Source organism: Fringilla coelebs (assembly GCF_963513975.1).
Source record: "Fringilla coelebs genome assembly, chromosome: 31".
In the NCBI taxonomy this organism is placed as follows: domain Eukaryota; kingdom Metazoa; phylum Chordata; class Aves; order Passeriformes; family Fringillidae; genus Fringilla; species Fringilla coelebs.
The window spans coordinates 298,738-316,622 of NC_140057.1; the positions used below are offsets into that span (position 1 = coordinate 298,738).

Consider the following 17,885-nt stretch of genomic DNA (forward strand, 5'->3'; position numbering starts at 1 on the left):
CATCATTGTAGGTGAGAGGAACATCATCATCATCATAGCTGACCTTGCGGCACCACCAGGTGTCATCTGCGCAGTACAGGGTGACCCGGAGGTTCTCGGTGAAGTCCACCAGGTCCCAGTACAGGCTCACTGTGGATCCAAGACGCAGTATCTCCTTGTCCAGCCTGGGTAGGGTGGCCAACAGCTCACCCAGGGTGGCCACCACGGTGACCTGTGGCTGCAGCAGGGCCGGGGACAGCTGGGGAGGGGACAGGGGAGGTGTCAGGGACCTGGTGGCACTCATGGCCTCCTGGGGTGGCCCCCAGCCCCTGAGGGGTCCCTTTTTTCTCCTCCGTCTCTTTGTAAGCCTCTTGTTCCCTCTGTCACCCCCTGTCGCTCCCCTCATAGCCTGTTCCACCCCCTGCTCCTACTGCTGTCCACTCTGCCACTCCCCCCAGCACCTGTATCCCTTCCCCCCCATGTCACCTCTCCCCTTCCTGCCACTCCCTCCTATCTCCTTTGGGACCCCCTGTCTCCTCCTGCCACCCGTCCTGTGTCCCCTCCATCCCTCATCGCCCCTTCACCGCCCCTGTGCCCCCTCTCTGCGCAGTGTGCCCTCTTTCCCTCTCTCCCCCCATCCCACTGCACGTCTTGGAGCTCCACGCTCACAGGGCACACCTTGGGGATGCTCTGGGGACGCTCCGGGGGTCGAACGAGCCTTGGGATGTCCTCGATGGCTCTTTGGCACTGCTCGGACACCCCACAGGGGCTGACGGGATCACCATCGAAATAGAACTCGATGATGTCCCCAAGTGTCCCCAGCAGGTGATCCTTGACCAGGCGGGCGTTGGCCTCCCACAGCCGCTCCGTTTCAGCCACCTTGGTCACCAAGGCCTCGGGGACATCGGAGGATGCTGCATTTGTCCCCTTCAGGGCAGCCTCGATGTCCCCGACCCTGCGTCTCATCTCCCGTGGGAATGCAGTGGCTTTGTCACATGTGGCCACCAAGCGCTCAAGCAGCCCCAGGGCCACCTCCATAAGCTGTGTCATCATGGTGGCCCTTTTCGCCCTGCTGGCAGCTACCCTGGCATTTCTCTTCACCCGGGCTTCACGCACGTCCAGCACATCGTCCCCCTCCTCCCTGCCCAGGGCCTGACCCAGCTCCACTGTGTTTTCCTGAGCTGTCCCATCACGGGCAGCCTCGTCCTGCAGCTCCTTGGCCCAGGTGGTTTGGAAGGCCGCCATGTCAGCCGCCTCAGTGGCCACGGTCCTGCAGGTGTTGTGGAGCTTGGTGGCCTTCCTGGCCACCTGGGCCCAGCTGTGCTCGAGTGCATCCACCGAAATCTGCCACTTCCTGGCCGCCATTGTCACCCGCTTCTGGGGGGTCCATGGGGTGCTCTTGTAGGCGGCCAGGGCCTGGCTCAGGGAGGTGGGAGGGTCATCCTCATCTGAGGTGACATTGTGACACCACCAGGTGCCCTCAATGCACTTCATGGTGGCCCAGAGCTCATTGGTGAATTCCTCCAGGACCCAGTATGGGCACCCTGGGGACATGAAGAGCAGCATCTCCTCCTCCACCCTGGGCAGGGTGGCCAGCAGCTCGCCCAGAATGGCCACCACAGTGACCTGTGGCTGCAGCAGGGCTGGGGACAGCTGGGGAGGTGTCCGGGGCCTGGTGGCACTTGCAGCCTCCTGGAGTGTCCCCCAGCCCCTGAGGGGTCCCCTTTGTCCCTTCCGTCCTTTTGTCAACCTCTTGTTCCCTCTGCCACCCCCTGTTGCTCCCCTTGTAGCCCCTCCCACCCCCTGCCCTTCTGCTGTTCCTTCTGCTGCCCCCTGCCCCCACTGCTGTCCTCTTTGCCACCCCCCTCCACCCTCTGTGTCCCCCCCATTCCCCTCTTCCCCCAACCCTCCCGCCCTGCTGCCACCCCCCCCCTTCCCCTGTTGCACCTCTTGGAGCTCCACGCTCACTGGGGACACCTTGGAGACACTCTGGGGAAGCTTCAAGGGTCGAAGGAGCCTTGGGATGACCTCGGTGGCTCTTTGGCACCGCTCAGGCACCTCACTGGGGCTACTGGAACCACCATCAAAATAGATCTTGATGATGTCTTGAAGTGTCCCCTCCAGGTGATCCTTGACCAGGCGGGCGTTGGCCTCCCACAGCCGCTCGGCCTCAGCCACCTTGGCCACCAAGTCCTCGGGAACATTGGGAGATGCCTCATTAGTCCCCTCCAGGGTTGACTTGATGTCCCCAACCTTGCACTGCAGCTCCCGGGGGAACGCGGTGGCTTCGTCACACGCGGCCACCAAGCGCTTCAGCAGCCCCAGGGCCACCTCCACCCGCTGTCTCCTCCTGGTGGCCCTTCTTGCCTGGCTGGTGGCCACCCTGGCATCTCTCCTCACCTGGGCTTCATGCCCAGCCACCACCTCGGCCCCTTCCTCCCTGCCCTGAGCCTGACCCATCTCCACGGTGTTTTCCTGAGCTGTCCCAACACGGGCAGCCTTGTCCTGCAGCTTCTTCGCTCTGGCGGTGGCAGTGGCCTCCTCAGAGGCTGCCTCAGAGGCCATCACCCTGCAGGCATTGCAGAGCTCGGTGGCTTTTTTGGCCAGCTGGGCCCAGCTCTTCTTGAGCACATCCACCGACTCCTGCCACTCTCTGGCCGCCACTGTCACATGGAACCAGGTTGTCCATGGCGTGCTCTCGTAGGCAGCCAGGGCCCGGCTCACGGAGGTTGGAGGCTCTGAAATATCCCAGGAGAGATCGCAGTGCCACCAGGCGCCCTCATAGTAGCCCATGCTTTCCCAGAGCTCATTGGTGAATTCATCCAGGCCCCTGTGCAGGCACCCTGGGGGCATGAGCAGCAGCAACATCTCCTCGTCCCGCCTGGGCAGGGTGGCCAGCAGTTCTCCCAGGATGGCCACCACTGTGACCTGTGGCTGCAGCATGGCCAGGGACAGCTGGGGAGGGGACAGGGGAGGTGTCAGGGACCTCGGGGACCTTACAGCCTCCTGCAGTGGCCCCCAGCCCCCGAAGGGTCCCCTTTGCCCCTCTGCCCCTGTGTCAGACGCTTATTCCCTCTGCCACCCCTTGCCCCTCCCCTTGTAGCCCCTCCCACCCCCTACCCCTCTGCTGTCCCCTCTGCCACCCCCCTGCCACCCCACTGCTGTCCCCTCTGCCACGCCCACCAGCCCCCCATGTCCCCTCCTCACCATGTATCCCCCATCCCCCTCTGCCACCTCCCCCCTTCCTCCCACTCCGTCCAGTCCCTTTGTGATCTCTTGGCCCCTCCCACCACGCCCCTTGTTTCCCTTCTATCCTTCATTATTGCCCCCTCCTTCCAGTGTCGCCTCAGTCCCCCTCTCCTCATGGCACCTCTTGGAGCTCCATGCTCGCTGGCGACACCTTGAGGACACCTTGGGGATGCTCCAGGGGTCGAAGGAGCTTTGGGATGACCTCAATGGCTCTTTGGCACCGCTCGGCCACCTCACAGGCATTGGAAGGAGCACCAGTGAACAAGAACTTGATGATGTCTGGAACTGCCCCCAGCAGATGATCCTTGGCCAGGTGGGCATTGGCGTCCCACAGCCGCTCAGCCGAGGCCACCTTGGCCACCAAGTCCTCGGGGACATCGGGGGACGCCTCATTTGTCCCTTCCAAGGCGGCCTCGGTGTCCCTGAGCAGGCGCTGCAGCTCCCGGGGGAACGCGGTGGCTTCGTCACACGCGGCCACCAAGCGCTCCAGCAGCCCCTGGGCCACCTCCAGCCGCTGTCTCACCATGGTGGCCGTTGTTGCCTGGCTGGTGGCCACCCGGGCATCTCTCCTCACCTGGGCTTTGTGCACGTCCACCACCTCAGCTCCCTGTTCCCTGCCCACAGCCTGACCCAGCTCCATCAGGTTTTCCTGAGATATCCCATAAATGGCAGCCGTGTCCTGCAGTTCCCTGGCCTGGGCGGTGGCAGTGCCCGCCCTGTCGGCCGCCTCAGCGGCCACCTCTCTGCAGGTATTGTGCAGTTTGGTCGCTGCCCTGGCCAGCCGGGCCCACCTGTCCACAAGCACAGCCACCAACCCGTGCCACCTGATGGCCTCCATTGTCACATTTTCCCAGTTGCTCCACTGGGGGCTCTTGTAGGCTGCCAGGGCCTGGCTCAGGGAGGTGTCAGGATCCCCATCATCAGAGGTGACATTGTGGCGCCACCAGGTGTCATCAACACAGTACAGGGTGACACGGAGGTCCCTGGTGAAGTCCGCCAGGTCCCAGTAGAGGCGCCCTGCGGATGCAGGCAGCATCATCTCATCTCGCCTGGGCAGGGTGGCCAGCAGCTCGCCCAGGGTGGCCACCACGGTGACCTGTGACTGCAGCAGGGCCGGGGACAGCTGGGGAGGGGACAGGGGAGGTGTCAGGGACTTGGTCGCACTCATGGACTCCTGAGGTGGCCCCCTGCCCACAAGGGGACCCCTTTGTCCCCTTCCGTCCTTTTGTCAGCCTCTTGTTCCCTCTGACACCCCCTCCCCTCATAGTCCCTCCCACCCCCTGCCCCTCTGCAGTCCCCTCTGCCATGCCCCCTGTTCCCACTGCTGTCCACTCTGCCACCCTCTGCCACCACACTCGTAGCTCCTGCCACCCCCTGCTGTCCATTCTGCCACCACCCACGTCCCCTCCCCACCATATTCTCTCCATACCCCACTGTCCCCTCCCCCTCTCTGTAAGAGTCCCCTCTTCCAACTACTCCCTCCTGCCCCCTCTACCACCCACCATCCCCTCCTGCCATCCCCCATGTCCCTCCCATTCCCCATTGCCCCCTCCCCTCCAGTGTCCCCCCTGTCCCCTTCTCCCCCGTTGCACCTCTTGGGGCTCCATGCTAACTGGGGATACCTTGGGGATGCTCTGGGGACACTCCAGGGGTCGAAGGAGCCTTGGGATGTCCTCCATGGCTCTTTGGCACCGCTCGGCCACCTCACAGGCACTGGGGCTGGCAGGATCACCATTGAAATAGAACTCGATGATGTCTTGAAGTGTCCCCTCCAGGTGATCCTTGGACAGGCGGGCGTTGGCCTCCCACAGCTGCTCGGCCTCAGCCACCTTGGCCACCAAGGCCTCAGGGACATCGGGGGAGGCCTCATTAGTCCCCTTCAGGGTGGCATCAGCGTCCCTGATCCGCCACTGCAGCTCCCGGGGGAACACGGCGGCTTCCTCACACGCGGCCACCAAGCGCTCCAGCAGCCCCAGGGCCGCCTTCACCTCCTGTCTCACCATGGTGGCCCTTCTTGCCTCGGTGTCAGCTTCCGTGGCCTCTTCCCTCACCCGGGATTCATTCCTGGCCACCACCTCGGCCCCCTCCTCCCTGCCCAGGGTCTGACCCAGCTCCACCATGTTTTCCTGAGCTGTCCCATCACGGGCAGCCTCGGCCTGCAGCTCCCTGGCCCGGGCGGTGGCAGTGGCCACCCTGTCGGCCGCCTCGGTGGCCACCCAGCTGCAGGTACAGGAGAGCTTGGTGGCTTTCTCTGCCAGCTTGGCCCACCTGTCCACTAGCGCATACACCGACCTGTGCCACTTCCTGGCCACCATTGTCACACGGTTCTGGTCGGTCCCCGGGGTGCTCTTGTAGGCAGCCAGGGCCTGGCTCAGGGAGGTGACAGGGTCATCATCATCGGAGGTGACATTGTGGCGCCACCAGCTGCCCTCAATGCAGTACAGTGTGACCCGGAGATCTCTTGTGAAGTCTTCCAGCTCCTGGTACAGACGTACTGCACACTTGAGCAGAATGATGTCGTCCAGAGAGGGCATAGTGGCCAGCAGCTCACCCAAGATGGCCACCATGGTGACCTGGACCTGCAGCACGGCCAGGGACAGCTGGGGAGGGGACAGGGGAGGTGTCAGGGAACTGGTGGCACTTACAGCTTCCTGCGGTGATCCCCTGGCCCCGAGGGGTCCCCTGTGTCCCCTCCATCCCTTTGTCAGCCTCGTTCCTTCTGCCACCCCCTGCCCCTCCCCTCACAGGCCCTCCCACTCCCTGGCCCCCTGCTGTCCCCTCTGCCACCCCTGCCAGCCTCCGTGTCTCATCCCCTCCGTGTACACCCCATCCCCCACTGCCCCCTCCCCCATGATTCACCTCCCCCCTTCCTGCCTCTCCCTCCTTTCCCCTTTGCAACCCCCTGCCCCTCCCCTCATCCCCCCCCCTCCATTGCACCTCTTGGGGCTCCATGCTCACTGGGAACACCTCGGGTACACCTCGGGGACACTCCAGGGGGTGAAGGAGCCTTGGGATGTCCTCGATGGCTCTTTGGCACCGCTCGGCCACCTCACAGGGGCTGGGCCTGACGGCATCATCATCGAAATAGAATTTGATGGTGTCTGGAAGTGTTCTCCACAGCTGATCCTTGGCCACGCGGGCGTTGGCCTCCCACAGCTGCTTGGCCTTGGTCATCTTGGCCACCAAGTCATCAGGGACATTAAGGGACTGCTTCTTTGTCCCCTCCAGGATGGCTTCAATGTCCTCAAGCAGGCGCTTCAACTCCCGGGGGAACGCGGTGGCTTCGTCACATGCGGCCACCAAGCGCTCCAGCAGCCCCAGGGCCGCCTCCAGACTCTGTCTCACCATGGTGGCCCTTCTTGCCTCACTGGCAGCCACCATGGCATCTTCCCTCACCTGGGATTCATACCTGGCCACCACCTCAGCCCCCTCCTCCCCATCCAGGACCTGACCCAGCTCCACCCATTGTGCCAGAGGTGTCCCATAACAGGCAATCTTGTCCTGCAGCTCCCAGGCCCGGGCGGTGGCGGTGGCCGCACTGTCAGCAGCCTCAGTGACCACCGCCCTGCAGGTGTTGCAGAGCTCGGTGGCTTTCTTGGCCAGCTCGGCCCAGCTGTGCACGAGCCTAGACACAGACCACTGCCATCCTATGCGTGCCCATGTCTCACGGTCCTGGTCGGTCCATGGGGTGCTCTCGTAGGCGGCCAGGGCCCGGCTCAGGGACTTGGGATGGTCATCACCATCGGAGGTGACATTGTCGTCCCGCCAGCTGTCATCAGTGCGGCGCAGAGTGTCCCGGAGTTTTCTGGTGAATTTCACCGTGTCCTGGTACAGGCTCACTGCAGACAGGAGCGGAGTCTCGTTCTTCCTGGGCAGGGTGGCCAGCAGCTTGCTCAGGATGGCCACCACGGTGACCTGCGGCTGCAGCAGGGCAGGGGACAGGTGGGGAGGGGACAGGGGAGGTGTCAGGGACCTGGTGGCACCTACGGCCCCCTGCGGTGGCCCCCTGTCCCCAAGGGGTCCCCTTTGTTCCTTCCCTGGAGAGTTCTGCTGTCCCCTCTGTCCCTTTGTCACCCCTTGTTCCCTCTACTACTCTCTGCCGCATCTCCTTGTCCCCACTCTCCACCCCTCTGTCACCCTCTCCCTTCCTATGCCCTCCTGCCCCTTCCTGCTACCCCCATGTCCCCTTAGTCCCCCACTGCCCCCCTTCACTTCCCCCCGTCCCCTCCTACCACCCCCCATCCCCTCTGTCACCCCCGTGTCCCCTTTGTCCCCTCCCCCCCACCATCCAGGATTGTCACACCTCGAGGGGCTCCATGGCTGCCGGGGCAACTCCGGGGATGCCTTGGGGAGACTCTGGGAACACTCTGGGGACACTCCAGAGACACTCCGGGTGACAAACACACACGAGTGGCAGCTGGGGACTCGCAGGAAGGAGGCGCGGCCGGATAGGGGAAACAGGAAGAGGTGATGTCACACCCCCCCTTCCCATGGGGCCAGAGCAGGGTCCCCCCAATGTCCCCCCAGTGTCCCCAACGGGACCCCAATGTCCCCAACAAGGCTCAAGTGTCCCCTGATATCCTGTTGGGAACACTGGGGACACACTGGGGTCCTGTTGGAGACACTATGGGGACATTGGGGGCGTCGTGGTGACCCAAAACAGGACAGGGGACATCAGGGTGGCCCCGGTGTCCCCTAGGGAAGGACACTGGGGTGTCCCCAAGGTCCCGACAGCATGCCGGTGGGTCCCTGGTGCCCCCAGCACACATTGGGGGGCACTTCGGCTGTGTGGGGGACATTGGGGGAACACCCAGGGGACATCGAGTTTCTGTTGGGGACATCAGGGGGACACTGGGGCCATGTGGGGACACTCAGGGGACATCAAGTTTCTGATGGGGACATCGGGGGGACACTGGGGGGACCCTGCCCTGCCCCCACAGCCAGTGTGGGCAGGGGGGACAGTGATGTCACCTCTTCCTGCTTCCTCCATCCGGCTGCGCCACATTCCTGTGTGTCCCCAACTGTCACCCGGGAGTGTTTGTCATCTGGAGTATGCCCAGTGTGTCCCCAGAGTGTCCCCAGAGGGATCCCAGAGTGTCCCCAGAGTGTCACCAGCAGCCATGGAGCCCCTGGAGGTGTGACATTCCCAGCGTGGGGGACACGGGGGTGACACAGGGGATAGGAAGGCGTGGCAGGAAGGGGGGAGGTGACAGAGGGGTGGAGGGGACTAAGGGTGGCTGGGGAAGGGGGGAACAACAGGGGGTGGCAGGGGGTGGCAGAGGGGATGAGGGGGTGACAAAGGGACAGAGGGGAGAGCAGAGCTCTCCAGGGAGGAGCCCCACGAGGGCACAGGAGACCACAAATGCCACCAGGTCCCTGACACCTCCCCTGTCCCCTCTCCAGCTGTCCCCTCCCCAGCTGCTGGAGTGGCAAGTCACCACAGCAGCCACCCTGGGTGAGTTTATGTGTGCACTGTGTAACTGATTTAATGCTGGAATAACAAATCAATATATCATAGGCCTTAAAATATTAAAAATAGACAAATAGTAAATAGATAAATAATAAATGTTAAAATAGAGACTATGCATGTTTTAATGTTATAGATGTTAAAATAGAGAATATTAAAATGCTTTTGTGTAACTGAGTCAGGTATAAAACAATTCCCTTGTTTCTCACACCAGCAGACTGGCCTCTCCAGTTGATGATAACAGCAACACAAACCTGAGAAGAATTTATAAATTTATCAGAGGGTGTGAAACAACAGGATGGAAGCAGGAGAAGAAATCAAATCTATTGACGGAATGTAGAGAATGTCCTGCAGACAAGTCAGAGGTTAAAACCAAACAAGAGTTCCAACTCCCGGGGATGTTTGAATAATGTCTAAACTCAGGAATGTGTTTGTAGCCCTGCAGAGGAACCCGATCTGGAGAACAATGGGTTAAGTTAAGAGCGAGTTCTTTGGCTGAGTGCCAAAATGCTTTTATAACCCTTATTAAACTTAAGCAATTTCCAAGAGTGAACTTTGTTTTCTACACCTGGCTGTGGTTTCCACACCCAGCTCAGCTCAGCTGCTGAGCACTACCCCCCACTGGGTGCGCAAAACCCGCAGCCACCAGCCCTTGTTGGGGGTTGGGTTTTTCTCTGTTCTTTCCTTTTTACTTGTGGATTTTTGCCCATTGGGTTGCCAAGAGGCACTGAGGGCTGAGTGCTCGAGAAGGCCGGGAGGGGAAACTCCTCTGGTTTTTGGGAGTTTCTTCAAAAGGGAGATACCGGGAGAATGAGGGGCAGGTAAAAACAAAGGGGTTGGGTGCAGCCTCTCCCTCTCGCTCCTTGGCATCAGAGGAGGGCGGCCCAGGCTGTCACTCACTGCAGAGAGAATTCACTGCCAGCGCTGGAGCTCAGCCCTGAGGGACCGATCACAGTCTGCTCGTGTGTACCGGGAATCCTGAATTCCGCGTGCCCCAGGAATCCTGAATTTCATGTTGTTAATTTCGATAGCAGGCACCCGGGACTAAAAGTGATTTCAACATTTATTATAAGAAAAAGAAAGGCCTGAAGCAATGGGGCCCTCGGGCCGAGCAGGAGCGCTCCCGTCGAGGATGCTACAGCGCTGAGGCTGCTTCAGCGCTGGGGCTGCATCATGTCCCCGCTGTCCCAGATGGAGCAGCACAGATTCAGTGGGTCAGAAGCCCCTTTTGATCCTGTTTTTTGTCCCATTGGATTGGTTTCTTTTTGGATCCTTCATTTGCATGAAGGTTTAAGGTGTTTGATTGGCCCATGACAGTTCTGTCCAGGCTGGCTCGTTTCGCTTGGGGGTTGGTGCACTTTACTGAGGTGTGCTATGGCACGTTGGGTACCCTATTTCTAATAACCACCCTTTTAACCCCTTTAACAATATAATAACCAAGCTAACAGTACATGTTTAACGATCTATCAACTATTTTACAACAGTTTTCAACCGATTTTTGGCAATTCCCCCCCTCCAAATATTTGATCAGGCTTCCAGCCTACATCAACCATTTAGAGTTCAATTTCTACTTTTCTCGGTTTCTCGTACTGTTCAAGCACATCTCTGGCATTCTCATCCCTCTGTTCTTTCATTAACATTACTTTTTCACCATTTCTCCCTTCCACGTTCCCTTGCAGCATGCTGCTGCTGTGGGCAATGCTGGTCACTATCCACACTAGACAGGGAATTACACATGGTAGTAATATTACACTTGCCAGTGCACTCACCACAAAGAAGACCAATTTCTTCCACCATTTACCATTCCAGGTGAACAAGTTGTCCCACCAATCAGGGTCTCCAAACAAGGGGGTCCATTTTTGTGCTCCAACAAATGTTTGTTCTTTAACATTTTGAGGAATGTTTCTAATTACATGACAGTGGTCATTGATCTCCAGGCAGCATTCTGAAGGATTACATTTCCCACAGATCCCACCTTCCTCTGTGAGGAGTTAGTCCACTGCCAATGGGATCTGGTAAATTACTGATGGTGTTTGTTGTTGCTGCTGGTTTAAGAGATCAGTGGTCAGAGTTGTTTGATTGGACATGATTTCAAGCACTGCTTGTAGACGGATGATTCAATTGAGCATGTATGCTGGGGTTCTGTACCCCCAGGATCCATCTAGGGCCCAGGCAGCCGGCCCATCAGTATCGATAATCCTTTGTGGGGTCCAAATGTCATTGTTCCAATTTTGGGTTCCACAAAATAAACTCCTTTTTCTTCTGGCCAGATCATCACACACTGGGACTCCCAAGTTTGATTTTGCATCCTTAGGCAGTAAGAAAAAGGATGGTTTTATTGCTCCAATTGTGCAGCTCCCGCTCCACCCTCCTGGTAACTGCACATTGGCTGTGTTACCACAGGTCTGAAATAGACTTTTAGGTGCATCCCTGTCATGGTTTGATGATGGTGCAATGCTGGTGATTGATGAAAATATATTCTCTCTGGTGTTCACTGTGAGATGTGATTAGAAATAGAGGAAAGCAGGCTCTAGCTTAGGAATAAAGAAAAATAAAGAAAAAAACTTTATTGACCGACAACCATATGAGAGGAACACCACACAGAACTCAGAAGGAAAACTTTTTAAAACATTCTTTCTCCCTCCACTAAATTTCTAAAACATTACAGTTAGACAAAACTTTGGATTCTCAATTCAGTTACTACTCTCCAGATAATTAACTCTCAGTCTATCACCATTTTTCAGATAATCAATTCTCAGTTTATCAAGAAGAGAGGAGACCTTCTTGTGCTATGGGCTTCTTCAGGAAACACAATTGAAACTTCTTGTGTTCCCATGTCCCACGTGGCACCGCCCAGAGAACATTTATTATCGTGACCTCTTCCTTCCATCTCCAGTGCTCTCACCACTGTGCATGGACCAGAGCTGCTTCTAGAGAGCCCCTTTTAAGGATTCTTTGCCCAGTTCCACAAAAAGCAACAGTCTCTCACTTTTGGGACACCTGTCCCCTCCAAATTCACCCCCTGGGGCCGAGGGGTCTCAAGAACAGAGATCTTCTTCTTCTCTGAAGGTGTCAAAGGCAACCACTACTCTCTTCACTCCTCATCTCTGTTCACGCCACTCCTTCACATCACATCACTGCACTCTCTTGGCTCCAAGTCATTGCCTCCCCCTAAATGCGCTCTCTGTGTCACAGAAAAAATGGTTCTGTCCATGGCTATACAAGAAAAGAGTCCAGCCAAAGGCCACTCAATCGCCTCCTCCCACCTAGGATTCTTCTCAACTCTCCAAACATCTTTCACTTGCACAAACTTTCATCACACTAGCCTATTTCTTTTTATTTCATCTCTATCTGTCTTGTCATTCCACTTCAGAATAATCAGCATTTGTGAAGTTTCTATCATCTAAGAAGAGAGTGAAAATCTCAGGCTCGGCCTGTCTAGAACTCTGACACTGCCCTGCCCAGCTCCTTCTCGCTGCACCCTCGCTGCATTCCCCCCTTCTCCTCCTCAGCCAGCCCTGCTGCCAGCACAGGATATCAAATTTCAAAACAGCACAAACAGACAAAACCACAAGCACAGGCTCTCTCTCCTGGGGGAGGGGAAGAGCTGCCTCTGCTTCTCAGGGTTCTTCTACCCTTCAGTCTTGCAAAAACCTTCACTTCCCTTCTCTGTCCAAAGTTCTAACCTGCCTCACCCGGCCGCATGGCTTCCCCTCCCCCGCTCAGCCCGCAGCTGAACCCAAGAGATCTGACTTCTTTCCCAGACCACAACTAAAACAGCTTCCTCCTGAGAGTCTCTGCTTTTAACCCCTGAGTTCTCAGAAAAGTCTCTATATCCTCAGCAGCCACACCAAATGCCAATATTCCAATCTCAACACTTATCAGTTAAACCACCAAACTCTCAAAAAACTCACTTCCTTTTCAAACCAAAACAATCCCAGGAATTAGAATATCTATTCGTTGAATATTTCCAATATTTGGATAGGTTTTCTATTGCTCAGAATCGGTCAGATATAATCTCCTGAGCATTCAAACATTTTTTCTTTTCCACTTTACACACATTAACCTTCAGTTTTTTCTATTGACCAATGTGAATGGGGAGTTTCTGGGATCCCCCTGGTGTGTGTGTGTCATTTGCTACCAGATATCTTTTACATGGCGTTTCACCTACTTCTATAGGATACATTTTCCCTTTTCTTGATCAACACTCTTCCCCTATGATTGTTGATTTAAGCTTCCACTCCCCTTCTTTTGGGTACTACCCTGCTTTTTCTTGATGTAATCCATTTTAAAATGTCTAGGGGACCTAAACTGTTACCATCCCAATGCCAAATTTCACTGAAGTCTGTCCCCTGCACCCCCAGCAATCAGTCAAATTAAATTCTTTCGTAATCTTTTCCACCATATTGATAAAAAGATTCTTTCCACATATTTGTCCCACTGTATCCCTTTGCATTTTCAGTTGCACTTCTTTCTCTTTGAATGTATCCTCTAAGTTGGTTTCACTTTCTTTTTCAAACCATGCGCATCTTTCTTTCCTAGGGCACTCTCCTGACATCTTCTGGCTGGGGTTTGCAATAGTTTAAACCAGCTGTGAAAAACGCACGTTTTATGATTGGCTTTTCACAAATATCAAAATGAATATTATGTGTTATGTTAGGAAGTGATGCTGCATTAATTTTCTTAATTAGTGTGTAAATATAGTGTATATATTACTACATATATATATATATATATTTACAATGTATAGATATAATTAGTGTGTATATATAAAAAATATGTTTTTAGGTTAAAACATAATGCTAAAATAGAAACGATGTATGTGGGATATTTTTTTAAAGGAAGGAATGAGGTACTCACACCAGATAGCAGCCACAGGACACACAAATCTTTCAGAGAAAAAGTATTGCTCCATTATCAGAAGAAATGCCCTTCTTCCCACCTAACTCAGCTGTGAAGATGCAGTCAGGATTGAGAGGAAGAAGCTGACACTGCCCAGACAGAATCCTGTGTTTGAATGGAATTTATGCATCATGTATGAGGTGTATGAATATGCAAGAGGCTGTTGTTTTTAGCAGTTAATCCTCTGTTAATGTGTGTCCTTTTTTGGGCTTATTTTGCCCAGAAAGAGATCCCTGGACTGTCCATAACTCTTCGTTCTTATTGCCTCCTATTGTCCTAAAACCTAATTGTCCAAATTTTTATTACTCTAATTATATTACTGTTTTTATAACCCTTTTATTTCTATTAAACTGTTAAAATTTTAAAAACAAGTGATTAGTGTTTTTCACACCAGCCAATATATTTTATTATCCTCTTTACAGGCTGTTAACTGGGAGTGATCGGTACATTTGGGATTCACGTTTGTGTGTACTCTGATTAATGCACTCACTGTATCTCCTCTCCACAAGGGACAGTAACACTTCTCACAAGTGTTTCCTCCTCTTCCTTTGCAGTGAGTGAGTGGCAGCATTGCTACCAGTGGCAGTCTGGTACGGGCTGGCCTCCTCACCTCTGAACCACAGGGGTTTTCCCAGTGCTCTGAGAGTTTTTCTGGAGGGAGTTCCCTCGCCAGTCTTGCCTCCCACCTCTGGTTTTCCCTTCTCCTGGAGCCATTCTGCCATGACCCCCAGGGAGGTGGTGGATTCACCATCTCTGGATGTGTTTAAAAAAAGACTGGATGTGGCGCTTGGTGCCATGATCTAGTTGAGGTGTTAGAACATGGGTTGGACTCGATGATCTTAAAGGTCTCTTCCAACCTAAAAATTCTGTGATTCTGTGATTCTGTACCGACTGCCTTCCCTCAATTTGGTCCCAATTAGGGTTGTGAGGGAGCGCTCTATGAAACAGTACCGGAAACTGAGATGTTATTTTGACTGTCAATTGTTAGCTGAACAAAACTTGAACTTTTTAACTATAACTGATAAAAACTAGAACAGGCTCCCGGACTAAAGTGATGTCAACATTTATTATAAGAAAAAGAAAGGTCTGAAGCAAGGGGGCCCATGGGCCGAGCAGGAGCGTTCCCGTCAAGGATGCTACAGCGCTGAGGCTGGGGCTGCTTCAGCAGCGATGTCCCAGATGGAGCAGCACAGATTCAGTGGGTCAGAAGCCCCTTTTGATCCTGTTTTTTGTCCCATTGGATTGGTTTCTTTTTGGATCCTTCATTTGCATGAAGGTTTAAGGCATTTGGTTGGCCAATGACAGTTCTGTCCAGGCTGACTCGTTTCCCTTGGCGGTGGTGCACTTTACTGAGGTGTGTTAGGGTACGTTGAGTGCCGTATTTATTATAACTACCCTTTTAACCCCTTTTACAATAGCATAACCAAGCTGACAGTACATGCTTAACGATCTATCAACTATTTTATAACAGTTTCTAACCTGTTTTTAAGTGTGTCCCAGGAATTCTGCACCTCGTGTGTCCTAGGAACTCTGAATTCCCTGTGCCCCGGGACTCCTTAACTTCATGTGCCCCGGGAATCCGGCACTTTTTGTGTCCTGGGAATCCTGCACTTGATGTGCTCCGGGAATCCTGAATTCCCTGTGGTCCCAGGACTCCTGAACTTTGTGTGCCCTGGGAACCCTGAATTTCATGTGCCCTGGGAACCCTGAATTTCGTGTGCCCCGGTAACCCTAAACTTCATGTGCCCCGGGAATCCTGCACTTTGTGTGCCCTGAGAATACTGAATTTTGTGTGCCCCAGTAATTGATCTGTTTGTGTGCTCTGGGAATCCTGAACCTCGTGTGCTCTGGGAATCCTGAACCTCATGTGGACCAGGACTCTTGAACTTCATGCGCCCCGGGAATCCTGAACTTCGCCTCTCCCTGCCCTGCTTGGAGCTGGGCTGCCGCTGTCCTGTCCTCACTGTTTTCTTCATTACTGCTCTCCATTTTCTCCATGCTGCAGCCACACCCTGCTGCCTTGCCTGCCTGTCCCCACAGTTTCACCTCCCACGAAACTTCTCATACATCTCAAACTCCTGGTACATCTCACCGTCCTGGACTGTGATGGTGATGACAAGGGTCCCAGGATGAGGGAAGAGCTGAGAATCTTGGCTCCATGTTTCAGAAGATTGATTTATTATTTTATGATATATATTATATTAAAACTATACAAAAAGAATAGAAGAATGGATTTTCTCAGAAGACTTGAAAGGAAAGGAATGGAATGATAATAAACTCTTGTGACTGACCAGAGAGTCCGAGACAGCTGGACTTTGATTGGCCATTAATTAAAAACAACCACATGAGACCAATCAAAGATGCACCTGTTGCATTCCAGAGCAGCAGATAATCATTGTTTACATTTGGTTTCTGAGATCTCTCAGCTGCTCAGGAGAAAAAGATCCTAACGAAATAATTTGTCATAAAATATATCTGTGACAGGCTACTGTGGCTGTTATCCAGTTTGCTTTACAGGTTAATAAGGTGAGCGATTAATGGATTTTTAATTTCCTCTGGAAGGCAGGCACATGGATTCAGAGCTATCACACCCTATCTGTATGGTTTTGGGGTCACTTTAATAATGGCACCCACTGTGAGGAAATGACACCAGGGGAAATTTTCTCCCAACCCTTCACCCAGCTCTTTGGGTCTGCCCCACCAGTTTTTGAAGGGTTCAGATCCATTCTGAATGCTAATGATATCATACAGCGGCTGGTGTTGCTGATAGGCCTGTTAACCTTTTTTATTTAGCATTCAGAGATAAGGGAAGGCTGACTTGGATAAGCACCCTGACACCTGTGATAATCACATATCCTCTGAACAGAGAGAGACAGAGCTCTCCCAGGATTTCCTGGGAAACTGTGGAAAACTTATAGAAAATAATTCAAACAATTATTATCTCTCTTTCTGTAACTGTTGTTTATGGGTATGGTTCTCCAGAGTGTGCTATTCATAGTTCACCAATACTGTGAGAGGCTTTTTACTTTGAGACCAATCAGGTCTCACCTTAGTCAGTCACATTATAACAAGACCTGCTATTTTCATCAGACGCTTTTTGCCTCCTGATCCACCTGAGGACTGGAGTCTTTCATTCCATCCCTGACTTCATAACGTCATCCGGTGAACACTGACGTGTGCTGCAGCCTAGGCTGGAGGCACAGGGTCTGCTGGACCCCGACGTTTGGTGCAGCCGAGGCTGAAGAAACAGGACCTTAAGGGATCCGGCCGAGTTCACAGCTGAGGCTGAACATGGGGGAGGTCTGGTGACCCCTCGTGAAATCGCAGGACAACCAGGACACGTCTTCCTGCCCAGCACACACACCTGTGAGACTTTCTTGTCAGACTTTCATCCTTCCCAACACAAGTGGGTTTCCCATCCCACCCTCCCATGTCTGCCCCATGGTCACACAGACAGAGCCACAGGTCAGCCCGTGGGGTGCACCCTCTCTGTCCAGCTGGGGGACGTTGGGCTCTGACTTTGGGGGCTGTGACTCGCACGGGTGCTGCACTGATCTTCCTCACCTCCTCCCTCATCTCCTCTTTGAGTTCCTTGACCAGGGCAGAGACATGAGCCTCCATGGGGCCGTTGATCACACTCTCATAATTTCTGTGAAAAATGCCAATCGCTTGTTTTTAGAATTTTAAAAGCTTAATAATAATAAAATGGTTATGAAAATAGTAATATAATTAAAGTAATAAAAATTTGGACAATTGGGATTAGGACAATACGAGACAATAAAAACAAATAGTCATGAAGAGGCCGGGTACCTCTCTCTGGGCAAATTAAGCCCAAAAAAGGACACATGTTCACACAAACATGAATCCCAAATGTATTGATCACTCCCATTAACAGCCTGTAAAGAGGATAATAAAATATATTGGCTGGTGTGAAAAATGCCAATCGCTTGTTTTGAAACTTTAAAATGTTTAATAATAATAAAATGGTTATAAAAATAGTAATATAATTAGAGTAATAAATATTTGGACTATTAGGTTTTAGCACAATACAAGACAGTAAGGAAAAAGAGTTACAGGCAGTCCAGGGACCTCTTTCTGGGCAAAATAAGCCCAAAAAAGGACACACATTAACAGGGGATTAACCCTTAAAAACAATAGACTGTTGCATATTCATACATCTCATACATGATGCAGAAATTCCATTCCAACAAAGGATTCAGTCTGGTCAGTGTCAACTCCTTCCTCTCAATCCTGACTTTAAGGCTGAGTAAGGCAGGAAGAATTCATT

The 17,885-nt window shown here is 53.5% G+C and overlaps 1 protein-coding gene across 1 annotated transcript in view; it reads right to left on the minus strand.

Annotated features, from left to right (window-relative positions):
* Positions 1-991: 991 nt before the first annotated feature.
* LOC311164310 (uncharacterized protein) overlaps positions 992-17,885 on the minus strand; it is a gene marked incomplete at both ends in the record, with an annotated part of 52,717 nt that continues 35,823 nt past the window's right edge. The window contains 3 exons of the mRNA XM_084223718.1: positions 992-1,074; positions 1,173-1,632; positions 3,350-3,379. Coding sequence (XP_084079844.1) covers positions 992-1,074; positions 1,173-1,632; positions 3,350-3,379 — 573 coding nt within the window. The remainder of the gene's footprint in view (positions 1,075-1,172; positions 1,633-3,349; positions 3,380-17,885) is intronic.